The sequence below is a fragment of the Sapajus apella genome, unplaced genomic scaffold (assembly GCF_009761245.1).
Source record: "Sapajus apella isolate SASKATOON/1434 unplaced genomic scaffold, GSC_monkey_1.0 scaffold171, whole genome shotgun sequence".
Taxonomy (NCBI): Eukaryota; Metazoa; Chordata; class Mammalia; order Primates; family Cebidae; genus Sapajus; species Sapajus apella.
In genome coordinates, this window is record NW_022437111.1 from 866814 (window position 1) to 889003 (window position 22190).

A 22190-nucleotide genomic window follows, 5' to 3' on the forward strand; every position below is an offset into this window, starting at 1 on the left:
AATGGTAGGGACATGGTCTCACTACGTTGCTCAGGCTGGCCTCAAGTGATCCTCCTGCCTTGGCCTCTCAAAGTGCTGGGATTATAGGCATAAACCACACCGTACCCAGCTGTTGCATGCCTTTTAACACAACTGGGTATGGTTCCTTTCTTTAAATAACACTTGACGTCACCTTGTGGTCAGCTATCACTCCCTGGGGGCTTCTGTCTAGCCAGTTGTCCTTCCTTTCCCCTCCACCCAGCATGTTTCTGATATCACTGTCACAGCATTCTAGTGACTTTAGATGAAATTAGATAAAAATCTCTCCCAAGGCAACTTCTGTCAAACAGTCAAATTATACTGTTTCATTAAACTCAACAAAGTGCTAACATTTTTCAAAATGCCATTTTCAAAGCATTCATCTGTTCAGTACAAAATGACTTGGTGAGTTGTGGCTAACAGGGCTGCTAGACATCTAGTTCTCAGATAAGATGAATAATGTGTTTTCACAATTTTGTTTATTGCATAAACTTCAAGATTTTGAAATTCGTGTTATCTGGTTATGAGGTTATTTATTTACCCTATTCTAAGTACTTCAATTAATAAAGACATAATGCAATTTTAACTATTCTGAGTTTCCCTAAGGAAAAGCCTCCAAGAGGATGTACGTAAGAAAGTACATGTATCAAAACAGTATGCTCTGGGATAGACTAGAATGACCCAGTTTTTTTCTGTAGAGATAGTAACAATAATATCATGACCAGTGAACTATAGAAAGATTGCAAGAGAAAGTTTGTTTTTTTTCTTTTTTTTTTTTTTTGAGATGGAGTATCGCTCTGTCACCAGGCTGGAGTATAGTGGCGAAATCTCGGCTCACTGCACCTTCTGCCTCCTGAGTTCAAAGGATTCTCCTGCCTCAGCTTCCTGAGTAGCTGGGACTATAGGCACGCACCACCATGCCCAGCTAATTTCTGTGTTTTTACTAGAGATGGAGTTTCACCATATTGGCAAGGATGGTCTTGATCTCGAACTTGTGATCCATCTGCCTCAGCCTCCCAAAACGCTGGGATTACAGGCATGAGCCACTACACCCAGCCCAGCAAGTTTTAATGAGGCCAGGCGTTGAGCTCATGCTTGTAATCCCAGCTACTTGGGAGGCTGACACATGAGAATCACTTGGACCTGGGAGACGGAGGTTGCAGTGAGCTGAGATTGTGCCACTGCACTTCATTCTGGGTGATAAAGTGAGACTCTGTCTCAAAAAAAAGAAAAGAAAAAGAAAGATTTAATGAGACATCAGTAGTAGCACTTATAACACATGGGTTGAACAAAATTAACTAGCTTTCCATTTATTAAACAGTTTAAATTAATGCATATATTTATAAATATGGTTCATATAGATTCTTCTGATACAAAGAAAGCCATAATAGAAATTCTAAGTTTGCTAAGAAAAAGACTAGATATTTTCCTGATAAAAATAGGAATGACCAGTGAAAAGGAAACATGAATGTGCCATTATGGACTTTAAATACAAGCCTAAAGGTATAGATTTGTCTATAATTAGATTTTGTAGTAAGTTTCCTTTCATCAAACCTTTTTTACTTAAAAGGAATTAGGTCAGAATTTTACAAGGCTCATAAGAGTATCTGTGACAGATTTATTCAGTGTTCTACTGTTCCATGTAAAATGTGCCCTTCTGCCTTCCTACAGTTAGTGCTGAATAAGAGTGACCACAATTGCTGACTGCCATTGGCAACAAGCAATGTTTACTGGGGCTCAAATGGAGATAACATATATTTCATTCATTCATTCATTCATTCAGGGCCTGTGCTAGGTTCCAGAGTGGGAGTTGGCACAAATCCATGCTCCAGATTTTCAGACTGGTAGGGGAGGTAAGACATAACTCAAGTAACTATTAAGCAGTATTGGCAAATACCTGCTATAATTCAGAGACGGAATGTGGACAAATCTAGTTCTTACCCAAGTGTGCTTATAAGGTAAAACCGTATCTTTCAGGAGTATCTAAGTGACATTCAAAAACTTACTTGCAATTGAAAACAACAGAACTTATAAATTCTGTGGTTGTTAAGATGGCCACATCAACTCAATCTTTCAATACTGGCCTTGACTTAATTTAGAATTCTGCTTTCCTTTCTGTCCAACATAATTGTTTTCAATACCAGACTGGTAAAATATGGTCTTAACTAGGGTCAATCACATCAATTTTATGATTTAGAAGATGTATAATTTTCAAATACATTTTCCCCTGATTATAAAATTTAAAAATGCTTATTGTACAAAAAAAAGAGATTAAAAAAATTAAATTCATTCTTAATCCTCCACCCAGAGATAAAGCGGTTCATTTCATCATATTAAATAGAAAATACACAAAATCTAATGGAATGTACTATCTTATAATAAAAATTCTACCCTTAATTCAAGGAAAAAAATCTGTTCCATATGTACCCATGACCATGTTCCTGTAAAATCTCACAGATGCTAACTTGACATACAGTATCACAAAAAAAAAACAACTCCGAATGTAATGCCATGAATAAGAGGTGTAAACTAAGACTGTTCCACCAGAATGTTGTACAACTGCTAAATTATGAAGTTATACCAGAATAAAAATTTTTTAAAATTCTGGCTCAGAATACTTGCCAAAATTGTTTGAAACCCAATGTAGGATGCCAGTGTGTACAACAGTGCACAGTATTTTACTCTGTATCTAATTACTACTCTGGACAACTGGGTTTTCCAGGCAAAGCAATGTGTATAGAGAAGAGGGATTGTTGGCAGGATGGTGTAGAGCAGGGCTTTCCAAACCTTCGTTCTTAGCACTCCTAGCGTCTCAGTAATTTTTTCACGGTGTTCCAATGCCAAAGAAATAGCTAACAATCTCATTAATCACATCATTTGATTCAAACTATTTAATAACATGTGTTATATGCCCTAACAATTTAGTAGCCATTTAAAAAATACTACCCATAAGCTGAAAGACATATATTTTTATTTCATTCATAAAGAACCACAATTACTTACTGATGAGATATGTGCACTCATGCACACTACAAGACTTTAAAAATATTTGGAATCAGATTGGACAACCCCACCCTCATTTTGTGTCCCACACTAATTTTTATGTGGTACTTCTTTTTTATCACAGCAACTGCCAAAAAAATTACCTTGCAAAGATATGATGTCATCAAAAAGAATGCAGCACAATCTAATGCTAAAACTGGGAACTTCCCTGAACTAGAGGTTCAACCAGCTGACAGATGTTGAGTAACCCTGTGCTGCCCTGTGAGTTTACTGAGGTACTCCAGGGTGGCTGGCATTGGTGCAAAGGTTGGTAATTTTGAGTATAGGGCAACTTTATCCCTTTGTCCTATTATCACTGTAAAAGTGGTAAGAAATCCCAAATAAATGGCTGCCCTTGAAAGGTTTGATGCCTCCGATGTGTAAACTGCTGGTTCTTTTATTACAGAGTACAGAGATCCAAACTGGGATATGCAGTATTTCTTACATATAATGTAAACCAAAAAAACCTGCCTTCTCAAAGATTCCCATGGAACATACATGCCACTGGGCAATAGGTCCCCATGGGGAGTCACTTTCAGACTCTTATTTACTTCTACTCATACAAATGCTTGTTATAAATTATTGTTACAATCTTACAACTACCTTTATAACAAATAATCCTATAATTAAATACATAATGCAAAAGCTTGCTGAGTATTACTTGCAAATAATGTACAATATGCATCTTAGTATTTTGCTGGAAGAAAGGAAGAAGCAATAACAGAGTCTCTGGTTTATAAGCCAATGATAATCTGTCATAGCAATTTTAAAAAGATCCTATGGTAGGCAGAGTAACACCCTCTCTCCCCTAAAGACATTCAGAATAATCTCTGAAATTTGTGAATATGTTACTTTACAAGGCAAAGGGGATTAAGGTTGAAATGGGACTAAGGTTGCTAACCAGCTGGCCTTAAAATTGAGAGACTATTCCATTATCTTGTTGGGCCCAATGTAATCATAAGCATCCTTAAAAGTGGAAGTGGAAGAGGAGGAAGAAAGAGGGAGGCAGAAGGGAAGAGTTCAGAAGCAGATGCAAACATGGAAGAAAGGAACGGATAATGCAATGTGAAAAAGGCTTGACCCATTGTTGCTGGCTCTGAAGGTGGAGGACAGAGCCATAAACAAGGAATGTGGGTGACATCTAGAAGTTGGAAAGGGCAAGGAAAAAGATTCTTCCCTAAAGTCTGTTCACATTTTGATTTTAGCCCAGGGAGACTTGTGTTGAACTTCTATCCTACAGAAATGTAAGATAATAAATTTCTGTTGTTTTAAGTTGCTAAATTTGCATAACTTTTACAGCAGTGATAGAAAACTAATATAGACTCTGAATGGATGATATTAATAATGACAACAAAAACAACAGCAACTAAAAATGTTTCAGGTCCGTTAGATAAGCTAAGTAAGCTGGCTGTAATATACTTTCAACAGGTATTTCCTGTTGCCTTGTATTAATGAGGTAATGAGGTTAAGTTTTGCTTTGCATTAATGAGGTAATAAAACTAAATGTAAAATGAACCTATAGGGGCTGGTTCAAAGAATTTTACTGAAGTATACCATAGTTTTTTGCCTTTCTTAATTTTTATTATTGCTTAACAGTGATATAGTGACTATAACCAATATAAAAATCTTTGTATTATGTTCTGATAGTAATTTTAAACAAATATAAGCATTTCCATGCCCTATGTGTTAAGGCTAAATAAATATTATACTTCTTTTCCATATGAAAAATACCAATTAAAATATTTTTAGTTATTTCTTGGACTCTTTAGATAAGATGATGCTTTGATGACTGGACAAGAGAAACTTTTCTGTATATTTAACAACTACTTACAGAAAGCAAGAAGTCCTACTGTCAAGAGTTATGTACACTTCTGCGAACTGAAAATATTTATTCAAAGTTCAAAAATAGCCTATGTTCACCTGTAGTTAAAGGTAGGTGTGTGATGCTGTTCAAACAGGTCAGGGTGAACCACGTGGATGACAGTGTAGCTCCAGAAAACAGGAGGAGAAGAATTAGTTTCAGCATACCTCTGATAAAATCTGCAAACCTAAAAAAAAAATGTTCTATTAATTCTAGTGGGATTTAAAAATACTATTTAAATAAATGACACAATTTCATTAACAATTACTCGAGGAATTTTCCATGTATCTTTTTAAAAGACAGGTTTTTGTGTTTTTTGTAACAAATCTTATATGATAGTACTTTGTGATAATTTTTTCTCTCTTATAAACCACAAAAAATGGCATCTTTGTTCAGGATCTATAACTTATAGGACATATTCTGAGTGTTTACTTTTTTTTTTTTTTTTTTTGAGACAGGATCTCACCATTTCCCAGCTGAAGTACAGTGATGTGATCATGGCTCACTGCTGCCTCAACTTCCCAGGCTCAGGCAATCCTCCAACCTCAGCCTCCCAAGTGCTGATATTACAGACATGAGCCACCATGCCTGGCAGATTCTGAGTTTTTAAGTGCCACTGTCATTTTCTTTATATTTTTCTATACCTTCCCAACATTCTATAATGAACATATATTATCCTAGTTTTGAAAATTAGGCTAACTTGTTGGCATAAACTTGCAAAGATCTCTCTCAAAATTCAAACTCACTTACAGAACAAACACAGATGCCTACACCAGAGCCTTTGAGATCCTATGTGACCTGCTGCCTGCCCCTGCTCTCTCTTTTCCTACTATTCTCCAGTTGGATGGCCATGCTGCTGTTTCTCATACAGCAATATGTAGCTTCCGTACTTGTTCCATCTGCCTGAAATGCTGGTACCACTTGGATCTTCACATATCTTACTCCTGTTTACCCCTTAGGTCGTTCACGTCTCAGTTCAACAAGGCCCTCTGTACTCAATGTAGAAGTCTTTCCCCATCCCATTTCCACTTTCTCTATTGGAAATTGTCTAGTTTTTGCATTTATTTTTTGTCCTGTCCTATCAGACTGTAAACTTCCTGAGAACAAAACACATAGCATCTGGAATAGTGAATATTATTTTTCTAAGTTTGGGACTTTTATAGCATTTTAAATTTTCATGTTTGAGTTTTCATGAAACTAAAGGGCATCTGGTAGAGATGCTTATCATTCAGTTATGCCACAAAAATTTTCCACTTGCCAGCTGCTTTTCCTCACCTGTGGATTAACTGTTGATTGTACAGGCACAATCCTCTGGCTGTGCCTGTACACAGTTTATTCTGTCCTTCAGAATTGTTCCTGTTATAGAATAGCTGATCCCATCTCAAATATGACATTTACTATATTCTCTCCACTTTGAATTTTCTAAAGTCGATTTTAATTTTGATTGTAATTATATGACTGTCCTTAAAACTCTGAATACTATCTTCTGTTTTGTCCTTATTTGACATGATAGGGTTAATCATGTTTGTGTTGCCTAGAATAAAATGACTTCCTATGAGAGCTGATGCCATCTTTTGGTGGGAAAAATGAATGCACTTTTGCCCAGTGACTTAAATTTGTCCTCAAGCAGAAAATTCTTACGTATGGTGAAAAAGTTTCTACAGCTTTACAGAATGTCCCTCAAGAAAACACAAAAGGTGGCTCACGCCTGTAATCCCAGCACTTTCGGAGGCCAAGGCGGGTGGATCATGAGGTCAAGAGATCGAGACCATGCTGGTCAACATGGTGAAACCCCCTCTCTACTAAAAATACAAAAAATTAGCTGGGCATGGTGGCACGTGCCTGTAATCCCAGCTACTCGGGAGGTTGAGGCAGGAGAATTGCCTGAACCCAGGAGGCGGAGGTTGCGGTGAGCCGAGATCGCGCCATTGCACTCCAGCCTGGGTAACAAGAGGGAAACTCTTTTTCAAAAAAAAAAAAAAAAAGACTGGTTTAATCTCATACTTACCAGTTTTCCAATTTACATTTTGATATGCTGCATAAACTTATTTGTCAGATAGCGATGACAAGGTATAAACAGCTTTTTGGTACAAATCAGAGTTGAATTGCAAGAAAGTTTCACAGAAGCTGATTACGCAAGAATAAATCGACAACTGTAGTCTGCTATTTTTAGAGACTCAGTCCTTTCGAATAGGCTGATACCATCGAAGTGGATTATTAGAACCAAGAAGTACCTTTAATAGTGGTCTTTAAGAACATAATTACAAAATATCACCCAAAGCACTCGTGTCTACAAGGAAACTGTGTTCTAGGGAATCCCATAAAATGGCGTCATGAAAGTAATTTTAAAGTTGATTTTAGGGCTAGGAGATAACTAAAATTGATTTCAGATCCCAAAGTAAGGGTAGTATTTTTTAGAACTTCCATTTCAACAAATTAAAAGCAGAAACGTTATCATTCTAACTTTTCCCTTTAGATCAATCGACCTATCTATCTATCTATTGATCAATCGTTAAAATTAAGTGGTATAGAAGGAAAATAATGAGAAAGGTGCATGTGAGACATCATTTTTGATACACAATGGTTCCCTCTTTGACCAATTTGGTGTTCAGAATAGGATGTGATCAATGATGACTCATTATAATTGGCTTGGAGATTTAGCTAGAAAAATGAGGTATGATTTTTTCAAAATAAGACAAATATATTTTTAGTATCAGTGATTTCCAACAAATGCTGTTTTCCCATTCTCCTTCTTTAGCTTTTAGTTTTCTTATATTTTCCTAACTTAAAACTTCAAATAAAGTGATTTAGAAATTACAGTGTCGATTTATTCTTTCAGTACCCCAGAAACACAACACAAACCATAAGATCTAGGTATAACATTATCCTGTATCAATTATGTTCAAGTATTTAGATATTGATGTGCTATATGGATCTTATTTGATCTTCCCAAATATGTAATTAGATTCTCCTCTTCACGGTAAAGTTGATTGCCTAATTTTTTTTTTTTTTTTAAGCCAGGGGAAAGCACGAACGCAGTTCCCCACTACCACAAATTATGCAGTCAAATTTCCCACATTTGGGGAAATCGCAGGGGTCAGCTCATCCGGAGTGCAATGGATAAGGCTCGCCCTGGGAAAACCACCTTCGTGATCATGGTATCTTCCCTGCCAGGTAAGTATCTAATTTTGTTTTTGATTAAGCAGAGTAAAACAATTTGGGAAGTGAATGAATATTATCTCTATGGAAACTCCAAGAATTATAGGAAGTTGCCTAAAAGAGTAACATTTTCATTCTCTTCCTTTTTTTAGAATAAATGGGACCTTTTTCCTTCTTCTGACTTGTTCTAACAATGTGTTATTGTAATAGGTTATGATCAAAGAGAGTGTGATGAGACTGAAAGTCTTCACAGACATTTTTCATCAAAAAGGGATAACCACAGGAAGATACCTTCCAAAAAAGACCATAAATAAATAATATCTGTTAATCAGGACACTGTCTGTTCATGGAAAGTTCTAGAGATGCTTTTACAAATGATTTCTTTTGTAAATGATAGTTTCCATGGCTATTAATTATTGCATTACCTTTTTGGGGCTCCATTTGTAGATGTCGTTCTCTAATAGCATGGAGAGAGACAGCTTAATTACACTGGAAATACATTTCCAGTCTCCAAAAAACACTCGAGGAAGAGACTACTCCTGAGTCACTTTCTTGTAGTAGCAAATTGTATTTTTTTTTTTTTTTCTTTTGAGAGATTCTCATTCTGTCACCCAGACTGGAAAGCAGTGGTATGATCATGGCTCACTGCAACCTGTGCCTCCTGGGTTCATGCAATTCTCCTGCCTCAGCCTCCAGAGTAGCTGGGACTACAGGTGCTCATCACCATGCCCAGCTAATTTTGTATTTTTAGCAGAGACAGGGTTTTGCCATGTTGGCTAGGCTGGTCTTGAACTCCTGACCTCAGGGGATCCACCTACCTCAGTCTCCCAAAGTGCTAGGATTATAGGCGTGAGCTACTGAGCCCGGCCTACAGCAGTAAATTTTATATAATGCATGTGAATTTTCTTATAGTCTGAACAAGTAACCTTTCTGAGCTTTGCTTGTTTTACTTTTCCCTGAATTGTAATGTTTATTTAGGGGAGCCTATTTGTCTTTAGGTTTCCGCCCCCCCACCTCTGTCCACTCACAAGTTTAACCAAATATTCTCACCTTGCCATAGCTATTCCAACAACACAGCCTCCAACTATGGACCAAAATCCAATCCAGCCAGCATCTACCTGTTAAGAAAGCAGCAGACACATTTAATCAAGATGATCATATTGTAATATAAAATGAAAAAAAAGTCCTCTATAATCAATGTTAATAATTAAATGGATAAAAACAAAAGCATTCATGTGTAACTAATGAATACAAACATCTAAGAAAATATGTCCTTGATTAACTTTTTATTGGAATATTGAAGTCAACAAAATAATGAGTATCATCAAACAAATACTTTCCAAGTATGTACTACATGCCTAATATTGGACTGGGAACTCTTAAGAAAATAAAGGGATGGAAGATAGTCACAGCCTCAAAAAGTTTAAATAGAACCAACATAGGAAACTGCTAGGTAGTAATTAGATGCTAAAACGTGGGGCAACAACTAAAAATGTATCATGAGGTGGAAGGCAGGGGGAAATGTGGGGCTGAGCAAGAGAGTAAATAGATAAAGAGAAGTCGGGCTGGGTTTCAAACATATATAGCTTGTTCCTCTCTTGAGAAAACATTTCCAGCCCTGCCATTTACTGTGTGACTCTGGGCAAACTATGTCTGTTTACCTATAAAATGGATTAAATGAGATAATTTGTATATAGTACCCAGATCAGTGGCCAGCACACAGGAAGTACTCAATAAACATTCGTTGTTATTATTACTAACTGATGAGGCTTCTCCATCTATCTTGTCTCTTTCCTGCCTGTGTGGCCACACTTTTTCACAGCAATCTACAAATGCTGCCTACGTTTCCTCATCACTCCTGTGTCTAACTTTTATTATGACTTGGCTTCTGTCCCAACTCATACTCTAGGTCTAAGTTCCTGCATTAGTGGAATGGGGATAATAAAGTTTTTCTGAGGGTTAGATAAATTAATAAATGTAAAGTGCTCAATACATGCTAGTTGTTATGAATGAAATTTCAAGTCTCTAATAATACTGGTACATCTTGTCCCTTCTTTCTCCTTCCCATCACCATCATGCTTGATTTTATTATCTTCTTACTTCTTGACCCCCGAAAGAGCTTCTTAAATGGTCTTCACAATCTATTTTGTTCACTGTTGCCAAAATAATTATCCCAATCATTCTGTGTCCCTGCTTGGAAATAGTTACTGGTTTTCCCTGTGGTTACAGGACAAAGTCCAAACTTGACCTGCCACTTGAGCACTGTCCAAACTAACTTTTACCTTTTATTGTTTTTCGAGTCATACTTTTCATTACACTTGTGACAAGGATTGCCAGCTGTCTACCAAATGATTTCTTCTTCTAGCTGGGTACTTAGCTAAATTACATGTCCCAGTTCCTAGCTGGAATGGGTGATCATGTGTCAGTTCTCATTAATGGAAGTGAGCATAAGTGAAGCGTGCCACCTCCAGGTTAGAACTTGGAAGAAGGTATATGCCTCCTCTATGCTTTCTCTTCTTTCCTGCCAGCTGTAATCTGGATGTGGCTGCCCAGCTGCCCAGCTGCCACATCCAGATGGCAGGAAGGGAGAGAAAGCATAATGACAAGTTCCTAGGAAACAGAAAAGATACAAGTGAAAGCAGCCTAGGTATCTTAAATCAATGTGAGGAAAGGAGCTGCCCAAACTGTGGACAACTGTCCCAGATTATGCATGCTGTCCCAGGTTGCAATGTGAATGACAACCTTTTCTTAAGTCTCAGAATTTTGGAGGTCTACTTCTCCCAGGAGCTTAGCCTACTCTAAGCAATAATGTAACTTTATATGAGTCTTTTGCTCTACTGGTGTTTGCTGCTAGAAGCAAACATGAATGCTCTCAGAAGAAAGATAACATCCTGAAGTTTAAATTATCTCTATAGTTTTTCATACTATTGGCATTTGAGGCAAAAGAATTCTGTGTTCTGCAGAACTACTCCTTTCATTGCAGCACATTTGGTATTTATAATTCAAGGCCCACTAGGCTCCCACAAACATTTCCTTCTATCCTCTAGGTAAGTGGGGTCATGCTCTAGGTTAAGGACTGCTCCACATCTGGCTGTACTGATGCTGGTACTTTCAGAACATTTTGTGCTTTTCTGCTTCCTTTGTTCACAACATTTCCCTTAGTTAATAAAATTCCACCCAAAACTTAATTTAAAAATCAAAAAAATTTGCTTTCATTTAATTTTAAATTCCACTTTATTTAATAACTGATATGATTCAGGGTCTCTATATCTCTCAGTGTTTGTACAGCGAAAGATACTTGGAAGGACTTCTTAGGGTTTACAACAGGAAGCAAAGATCTGCCAAATCAGTATCATTTTGTGTGTGTGCACGATGTGGTCTTACTCTGTCACCTAGTCGGGAGTGCAGTGGTGCGATCTTGGCTCACTGCAGCCTCTGCCTCCTGGGCTGAAGTGATCCTCCCACCTCAGACTCCCAAGTAGCTGGGATTACAGGTGTGTGCTACTGCATTCAGCTAATTTTTTGTATTTTTGGTGGAGACAGGGTTTCGCCAGGTTGCCAAGGCTGGTCTTGAATTCCTCAGCTCAAGTGATCCACCTGCCTCACACGCCCAAAGTGCTGGGATAACAGGTGTGAGCCACCATGCCCAGCTGAAATCAGTATGATTTAAATGGGTGCTACAATTTTCCTTAACAGAACTGAGCATAGTTGGAATACCTGCTATCCAGAAAAACAGGTCAGAAAACTAAAGGCTTTCTTCTTACGGCAAAGGTGCTGCTATGGTCTGAATGTTGGTGTCCCCCTGAAATTCATATGTTGGAACTTAAGCCCTAATGTGATCATATTAAGAGGTGGGGCCTTTAGAAGGTAGTTAAGGGATTAGTGCTCTTATATAAGAAGTTGAAGGTAGCTGCCTTGCCCCTTTGCCACATGGAGGCAGAGACTAAGCCCTCACCAGATATAAATTAGTTGGCACCAGGATCTTGGACTTTCTAGCCTCCAGAACTGCAAGAAATAAATTTCTAGGATTTATAAATTAACCAGTCTAAAATATTTTGTTGTGGAAGTCTAAAGTATTTTGTTGTGGAAGTCCAAACAGACTAAGACACATACACTAGGTAATTTAGATTAGTATTCTGGTTGAGAACTAGAAAATCTGGGGGAAATTTTATCTGAAGCCATCAGACAGCCAAGTAAATAATTCAGAATTCTTAAACCATGATCTAGGATGGGAAGATAATCTGAAGAGATGAGCATGGTATTTGGAGGCAATTTTCCTTTAGGGTTGTCTGCTAATTTCAGATAAGGTGGCTAAAGGACTGAGAAATTATTGACAGCCTAACTGACCTAGGAGAAAAAAATATGAGTTTAGGGCCTGCTGTGGGGTGGCCCTGTAAAAACCCCAGGTTTTAAGTGGGCACTCTGAAGGCCTCTACCTAAGAGTAGGAGGAGCTAGAAATGGAACAGCCTCCTGAGGGACTAAAGCCCAGCTTTAAGTGATCTCAAGATCTGAAACTAGTTCAAGGTGATTCCTAGAATCCTGCCAGAAAAAAATACAATACCCTCTGAAGGAAAACATCATCTTGATACTTAAATTATCTCCACAGCTTTTTATGTATTATGTCTAGCACTCAGTCAAAAATAACTGAATGCATAGAGATTTTTTTTAATTACCAAATATCAAACATATAAATAGACCTACAAGGGACCAAGATAATAGAATTATGAGATACAAACTTAAAATAACTATTTTTAATAGAGAAAAAAAAATAAGATCAAGCATTTCTACTGAAATATGTCTACTATAAAAAAGAACCAAAGACAGGCCAGGCATGGTGGCTCATGCCTGTAATCCCAGCACTTTGGGAGGCCGAGGCAGGTGGATCACCTGAGATCAGGAGTTCGAGACCAGCCTGGCCAACATGGCAAAACCCCATCTTCACTAACACAAAAACGAGCTGGGTGTGGCAGCACACACCTGTAGTCTCAGCTACTGGCGGGGCTGAGGCAGGAGAATTGCTTGAATCTGGGAGGCAGAGGTTACGTAAGTTCAGATCACACTGCTGCACTCCAACCTGGGCAACAGAACAAAATTCCATCTCAAAAAAATAAATAAAAGGAACCAAAGACAAATTTTATAAAACTTAAAATAACTCATAGATCAATTTAATAGCATATCTGACAGAGTTGAAAACTGAAATATTGAGGTGAAAGAAAAGCTAGATAAAATATCCAGTCTGAGGCATAGAAAGGAAAAAGGATATGTCATAACAAAAAAAGTGGGTGGGAGAAAAAAAGAAAGACAAAATAATGGGAAATTCCAAACACACAGTAAGGAGACATAGTAAGGAGACACAGAGAATACAGTGTAAAGGTATCATGTATACATCATTAGAATACCCAAAAGAAATTAGAGAAAACAGAGCACAAGTTTTGAAAAGACACTGACTAGAAATTTTCAGAAATGAATGAGACATCAAGCTAACAAGACAACAATTAATATCTTCTATAAACCTCAAGTAGAATACATTTAGAGAAAGAATGCCACCTAGTTATATATCAAAGCAAAACTGCTGAAACCAATAATAAACAGAAAATCTTAAAAGCAGCCAGCTTTTAAATTTGAGAGCTGACTTCTCAATTGAGATAATGGAAGCCAGAAGAAAAGGAAATTATTTTTTTCAAAGAACCAAAAGAAAATGACTGTTAACCAATGATGCTATGCCCAACAACAAAAAAACTTCAAAAATAAAGACAAAATGACTTTTAAAAAATTTATTTATTTTTTTTTTAATTACATTTTAGGTTTGGGGGTACATGTGAAGAACATGCAAGATTGTTGCATAGGTACATACATGGCAGTGTGAATTGCTGCCTTCCTCCCCTTCACCTATATCTGGCATTTCTCCCCATGCCATCTCTCCCCAACTCCCCACCCCCCACCGTCACTCCCCCATTTCCCCCCAACAGACCCCTGGAACCAACCCAAATGCCATAAAAAATGAAGACTTTTTAGAGCAAAACAAAAAGTAAAACAAAAAAGCAAACCCCAAACTAGAGAATTTGTCCCTGCAGATCTGCACAATAAACACACAAAAACATAAATGGGTGCTCTTTAAATAGAAGAAAAATGATTACGGATAGTCTTCCAATAGATAAATAAGGTATAAAGAAAAAAAATGAGTGAATATGAAGATAAATATGAGTCAATAAATATAAACTGTGTAAACAATAATGTATTGTGCAGTTAAAATATATGACAATAATAGTACAAAAGATGGGAGAGGGTTAAATGAAGTTAAAGAATTCCAAAAACCTTAGATTATCCTAGAAACAGTACAATTCTAATTTATAATATGTGTTGCTAAATCAAGTGTGCATTCTGTACTGTTTAGGGTAATCATTACATAGCAAAAGAGTCTATTACTGCCAAACTAATGGGGAGGAAAATTAAAGTAACAAAAAATACTTAATTCAGAAGGTAAGAAAGAAGACAGAAAGAATAGACAGGGCTGAACAAAATAAAGACCAATAAATAGTAAGATAGTAGGTCTAAACCCAAAATTGTCTATAATCATATTAAATATAAATGGGCTAAATACTCCAATTAAAACACAAAGATGGCCAAGTATGGCCCACACTTTGGGAGGCCAAAGTGCAAGGTCTGTTTGAGCTCAGGAGTTCCAGACCAGCCTCACAACACAGAGATTTGTTTCTACAAAATTCGAAAAAATTAGCTGGGCATGGTGGCGTGCATCTGTATTCTCAGCTACTCAGATGGCTGAGGTGGGAGGATTGTTTAAACCCAAGAAGCTGAGGCTGCAGTGAGCCATGATTCTGTCACTATACTCCAGCCAGGGCAACAGAGCAAGATGCTGTCTCCAAAAAAAAAAAAAAAAAAAAAAAAAAAAATCAACTCAAAATGGATTAAAGATTTAATCCTTTTCCCATTTGCCCTGAGAATATTCACCAGAGGCACTTTTGCAGCTGCAGCATTTACCCCAACATATCTTTGCCATTAACTATCTTGCTTTTATATCTATTTTCACATCACTCTTGGTGTATCAACTTTGGAGAAAAAAGACATCATTCCATTTATAGCATTCTGTTTTTAGTAGTGGTATTTCCATTTACAAAATATAGTGATTCTCAATTGCTGAAAATGCCAAATCCTAGAAAAAGTAGCATTCCTATGTGTGATGTTAAAATCATTTTCAAACAGTTGTTGGCTAGAAATTCATTTGATGAATTCTATTTTTCTGAAACAGATGATTCTGATGATTCAGATGATTCTGATGTTAGTTCTGTTTAGAAATAACTCCAAGAACAGTTTTTAAATTTTATTTTCACATTGAAAATCAGATTTGCTTCAGCATCAAAGAGCATGTTTATATAAAATTAAATGAGTGCTGGCAGTGAGCTGTACTTTTTTAAAAAATTTATTTATAAAAGGGAAAAGGGTTAAATGTAAGACTTGAAACTATGCAACTATTAAAAGAAAACATTGGGGGAACACTACAGAATACTGGTCTGCGCAAAGAATTTTTGAGTCCAGCCTCAAAAGCACAAGCAACAAAAGCAAAACTAGACAAATGAGATTACATAAAGCTAAAAGGCTTCTGAACAGCAAAGGAAACAACAGAGGGAAGAGACAACTACAGAATGGGAGAAATATTCACAACCTATACATTTAACAAAGGATTAATAACCACTATCTATAAGGATCTCTAACAACTCAACAGCAAAAAAAACCAATCCAATTTTTAAAATTTTGCTCATTTTAAATGAGCAAAAAACCTGAAAAGACATTTCTTAAAAGAAGACATAAAATGGCCAACAAATAAACAAAAAGAAATGTTCAACATCACTAATAATCAGGGAAATGCACAAAGAAATCACAATGAGATATCATCTTACCCCAGTTAGGCTAGCTATCACCAAAAAGACAAAAAGTAACAAATGCTGACAAGGAAAAGGAGAAAGAGGAGTACTTGGACACTCCTGGTGGGAATTAAAGAAGTACAGCCATTATGGAAAACAGTATGGAGTTTCCTTAGGAAACTAAAAGTAGAACTACCATATGATGCAGCAATCCCATTTCTGGGTATACACCCAATAGAAAGGAAATCAGTATATCAAAAAGAAATCTGCACTCCCATGTTTACTGCAGCACTATTCATAACAGCCAAGGTTTGGAAACAACTAAGTGTCGTCAACAAATGAATGCATCAAGAAAACACTAGATATATACACAATGGAATATTATTCAGTCACAAAAAAAGAATGAAATCCTGTTACTTGCAGCAACATGTATGTTAAGTGAAATCATTATGTTAAGTTAAATAAGCCAGGCACAGAAGGACAAATATTACATGTTCTCACTCATATGTGGGAAATAAAAAGGTGGATTTCAGGAAAGCAGAAAGTAGAATGATAGTTACCAGCTGCTGATGAAGAAGGGCAGGAGGATGACAAGAAGCTGGTTAAGGAGTACAAAAATACAGTTAGATAGAAAGAGTGAGTTCTAGTACTTGACAGTACAGGAGGGGAATTATAGTTAACAATAATTTATTGTATATTCCAAAATAACTAGAAGAGAAGAGTTGTAAGGTTCCCAACACAAAGAAAAAATAAATCTCTGAGGTGGTGGATAGACCTCTTACTGATTTGATCATTACATACTGTATACAGATATCAAAATATTATATATCCTCCAAAATATGTATAACTATTATACATCAATCTTAAGAAAAATAAAAATTTAAAAAGCTACTAATTACAATAGCTTCAAAAAGTATCAAATACCTGAGAATAAAGCTAACAAACATATAGAAGGTATCTTTGCTGAAAATTATAAAGCAACATTCAAAGACATTGGGACCTAAGTAAATGAGGAGAAATATAATGATCATGGTTCAGAAAGCTCAACATTATAAAGGAGTTAATTTTGAAAATGATCTGTAGATATAAAAACTCTAATAGAAATCCCAATAAAGGGGGATATTTGCTTTACTAAATATCAAAACTAGTACTTATTTGTGACACTAATATAAATAATACAATTTGGTATTGGTGCAGGGACAGACAAACAGGCTAAAGGAATAAAGTCTAGAAATACACCTGTGTATATAAGGGGACTTGCTTACAACAAAGATGAACAGACAGCAGTGAAGAAAAAAATGATCTTTTCGAACACTGATACTAGATTAACAAATATCTATGGGGAAAAAGAAACCTAACCCCTATCTTATAACAAGTACAAAATCAATTCTAGGTTTAAATGTGACAGGTAAGATAACAAAGCTCTAGAACAGCATTGTCCAATAGAACTTTCTTTGATGACAGAAATGTTCTCCATCTACACCAGGCAACATGGTAGCTACTAGTCTCATGTGGCTATCCCACATTTGCAAAGTGCTACTGCAACTAAAAAATTGATTTTTTAATTTTTATTTCATTTCAGTTGGTTTAAATTTCAAATTAAGTTTGAAATTTGATTTGAATGTGTCTAGTAGCTACCATACAGGATAACATAGTTGTACAAGAAAACATATTTATGAACTTGGAACAAAGATTTATTTTTCTCTTTTCTGCATTACAGCCTCAGTCTGCTAAATCCAACATCTAGGGTATTTAAGAGTTGATTTCTAATGATTGATTTTTAAATTTTATTTATTTATTTTTTTGAGATAGAGTCTCACTCTGTCACACAGGCCAGAGTGCTATGGTGTCATGTCAGCTCGCTGCAACCTCTGCCTCCCAGGTTCAAGCGATTCTTCTGCCTCAGCCTCCCAAGTAGCTGGGACTACAGGCACGCACCACCACGCCCGCCTAATTTTTGTATTTTTAGTAGAGATGGAGTTTCACCACATTGGCCAGGCTGGTCTCAAACTCCTAAGCTCATGAATGATCTGCCCTCCTTGGTCTCCCAAAGTGTTGGGATTACACGCCCGGCCAAATAGGGGTCACACTTTCCTGCTCCTTTACACATCTAACGTATTTTCTTTTAATTGTATACTATATGTTGTGGATGATACAATAAAGAGATTCTGGATTCTTTTTATCTTTTCTAAAATGGTCGACTTTTGTTCTAGTAGGCAGTTCAATTATTGCTTGATCACTTTGAACTTTTATAGACCTCATTTTGTGCTTTATAAGGGTAGATCTCCAAACTGTCTCCTCTTCAGATTTTTGTCTTTGTTTATGATCAGCCTAAACTCCTCTATCTAGGGCATGGTCCTTGATTATAGAATTTGGTTATTCTGGTTAAAAAGTGTGAATGAGGTGTTACCATTATGGTTGGGCCAAAACCCAAGACAGTGCTTGACCTCTTCTATCTTTGTTCTGCTTTCAACCCATACCACTCTCTCTATTAAGCCTCTAGTAACTTTGCCCTTTTTATGTGCATCCCATTTCTCAGCCAAAGATTAACGGAGTCTCCACAGAGTCCTCTGGGAAGCCCCCTTCTGCACAGCTCTCTTCTTTACATATCAGTAAGAAAAAGGCAGCCCAATAGTGGGCAAGAGACGCAAACTGGTATGTCACAAATAAAGGATATTCAAATATCCAATTCACATTGAAAAGACACCATAGAAGTCACTATGATGGCATACAACTGCACAGCCATCAGCATGTCTAAAGTGAAAAAGACTAATATTATCATACAAATGGCAAATGATGTGGGATGACGAGAAATTTTCATGTATTGCTGGTAGGATTATAAATGGATATCACCACTTGGAGAAGTTTGGCGTCATCTGCCAAAGTAGTATATACTATAACCAGCAATTCCATTCCTAGATATGTATCCAGCAGAAATGTGTATAGAGGTGCATAAAGAGACATGTATGAGAGTGTTAATACAGAATTGTTTGTGACTGTCAAAAATGGTTAATAATCCAAATGTTCATCAAAAACAAAATGGACAAATTGTTTTTTTACTCATACAACAGAATATCATATCAGTGTGTTTTCTTCTGTTTTCCTCTCCAAATTTCTCTCTCTCCATTTCTATCATACTATCTGGAAGCAAAGAGGAGGAATGGATGGCATCAAGCATATAAGTGAAATGATTATTTTTAAATACATAAAATACCCTTATTTGGAGTCCAAAGAGAAAGTAAGAAACTAGATGAAGGAACAGCTATATATTTGGTGATGGGATCTTAATATTCTTTATGAAGTATGAAGTAATGATAAAGAATGGAGTCAGCAAAACTAATATTTCCTTCCTTTTTTAAAAAGCCAGTAGTATCATTAATAATGCCCAGAGAAATGTGAAATTCACAACTACTGTCAAAATCAAGGAAGAAAAATCAACATTATTTTTTACCTACTCTATAAAGATCTTGCTTTTGCAACAATGGTATAGGACAATGTTTTACCCAGTCCTTGAAGCTAAAACCAAGAACATGTAACCAGTATTTATAAATGAAATGAATGAAAATACCTATAACATATAAGGAAACAAAATACTTACTTGGCTGACATGTGCTGGTGTTAAAATTAAGTCCAGAACTCCAGACCAGCCAGCAAATACACCAAGTGGTATGGCATATGCTAAAGCAATCATCAGAAATCTAAAATTGCTGTGAATGGGAAATAAAAGGAAAGATTATAACAAATTAAAAATCTAGAATAAACTCTTAGTCATGAAAAATGTATGTTATTTGGAAAGTGGAACATCAGATAAGAAACAGAAAATATCTGCAGAATGGCTATTATTAAAAACCCCAAAAAATAACATGCTCGTAAGGTAGCAGAGAAAACGGAACGTGTGTACACTGTTGGTGGAAGTATAAATTAGTTCAGCCACTGTGGAAGGCAGTTTGGCAATTTCTGAAAGAACTTAAAACAGAATTACCATTTGACCCAGCAATCCCATTATTGGGTATATGCCCAAAGGAATATAAATCATTCTACTATAAAGACAGATGCACATGTGTATTCACTGCAGCACTATTCACAATAGCAAAGACACGGAATCAACCTAAATGCCCATCAATGGTAGACTACATAAAGAAAATGTGGTACAAATACACTATGGACGACTCCGCAGACATAAAAAAAAACAAGATAACGACCTCTGCAGCAACATGGAGGGAGCAGGAGGCCATTATCCTAAGAAAACTAACACAGGAATAGAAAAACAAATACCACATATTCTCGCTTAGAAGTGGGAGTTTAACATCAAGTACATATGGACACAAAGAAGGGAACAACAGACACTGGGGCCTACTTGAGGGTACAGGGTAGGAGGAGGGTGAAGATAGAAAAACTACCTATTGGATACTATGCTTATCATCTGGGTGACAAAATAACCTGTACACCAAACCCTCACAACATGCAATTTACCCATGTAACAAATCTGCATGTGCACCGAGTCTGTAAGTTAAATATATATATATACACACACACACACACACACACACACACATATGTGTATATATAAACACACATACATATAGTTATTCTTCAAGAAGCTCAAAGTAGCAAGCTTTATAAAAGAAAAAAATCTGTCAGTTAATAAATTCAAGATTCTTGGAATTTTTTTTTTTTATTTTTTAGATGGAATTCCACTCTTATCACCCAGGCTGGAGTGCAATAGTATGATCTTGGCTCACTGCAACCTCCACCTCCCAGGTTCATGCGATTCTACTGCCTCAGCCTCCCAAGTAGCTGGGATTACAGGCGCCTTGCCAGCATACCTGGTTAATTTTTGTATTTTTAGTAGAGACGGGGTTTTGCCATGTTGGCCAGCTGGTCTTGAACTCCTGACCTCAGGTGATCCACCCATTTTGGGCTCTCAAAGTGCTGGGATTATGGGTGTGAGCCAATCATATTGTTACAATTGTCAGGGCTTATTATACAGATAACAAATATTATTTCGCCAAATGAGTAGGTAGTTTTAAAAAAAGCTCTGGCCAGCCATGGTGGCTCATGCCTGTAATCTCAGCACTTCGGGAGACCAAGGTAGGAGAATCACTTGCGGCCAGGAGTTTGAGACCAGCATGAGCAAAATAGTGAGACTTCATCTCTACAAAAATATTTTTAAATTAGCCAGGTATAGTGGTGTGCACCCGCAATCCCAGCTAATCGAGAGGATTAGGCAGGTGGTTACTGTGTGCTATGATCATGGCACTGCGATTTGGCAATAGTTGACAAATTAAGCTTAGACTATCTTATGACCTAGCAATCATATTGTCTATTTTCCAAAGAAATTTTCAGGTCTATGGTGACGTGCATGAGGATGTCAATGCAGTAACAATGTCGTAACAATAAATTGGAGGCAATTTGGGTACACAATGAGAATAAGTAGATGAAATGTGATAGATTAATACCATGGAGTACAAAGAACTAGGTGTACACACAGCAGCAGGGATGTATCTTGAAAAGAGTGCTAACATCACAAAACGAGAGCTGGCCAGATATCATTATGCCTCCTGATGAAAGGAGGCAGTATCACTTATGAAGTAGTCTTGTAAAAAGAAAAAACAAAAGGAAAAATAAAACCTGAATCAGAGCATACTTCTGCTTAACAATTTACAGGAAACACAAAGGAGACAGGAACATGTCAAACTATACAATGAGGCAACCAGGAAAATCCAGAAGTTGGGAATAAAAACGCTGGCACTTCAACAATTAAATTATAAGGAAAAAAGAACCATGGAAAGCAAACCTACAGATTCTAAGGCACTTGGACCAATTGCAATGTGTGGACCTAATGTAGATCATGTTCAAATAAAACTGTTCAATATTTATGAGATAACTGAAAATTTAAACACTGATTTGATATTAGCAAATTATTATTTAAAAGTTTTTAGTTAAGATAATGGCATTAAATTTATGTTAAAAAGAGTCTATTTTTCACACATATTGTACATGTTGAAATATTTCCGGATGAAATGAAGTTGTCATCTGGGATTTGTTTCATGATGCAGGAAGGTGGGAAGTGGGTGGTACAAAGATGAAACAAGACTGGTTGTAAACTGATTGACAATTGTTGATACTGAGTTATAGGGATTATACTATGCTACCTTTGTATATTATTGTAAGATTCCAAGATGAAAAATTTAAAAAAAAACAAAACCCATGTAGTGCTAGTGAAAAA

At 36.6% G+C, this 22190-nt stretch overlaps 1 protein-coding gene and 1 non-coding gene across 2 annotated transcripts in view; both read right to left on the reverse strand.

Moving 5' to 3' along the window:
* The window catches only part of SLC49A4 (solute carrier family 49 member 4), a 78992-nt gene that overhangs the window by 15328 nt on the left and 41474 nt on the right, over positions 1 to 22190 (reverse strand). Inside the window, exons 5-7 of the mRNA XM_032267743.1 lie at positions 19560 to 19668; positions 9131 to 9198; positions 4981 to 5108 (exon numbers count right to left, since the gene is read on the reverse strand). Coding sequence (XP_032123634.1) covers positions 4981 to 5108; positions 9131 to 9198; positions 19560 to 19668 — 305 coding nt within the window. The remainder of the gene's footprint in view (positions 1 to 4980; positions 5109 to 9130; positions 9199 to 19559; positions 19669 to 22190) is intronic.
* On the reverse strand, positions 7940 to 8103 carry LOC116542682. The gene has a single exon (XR_004265318.1). It is a non-coding gene; the product is annotated as a U1 spliceosomal RNA (small nuclear RNA).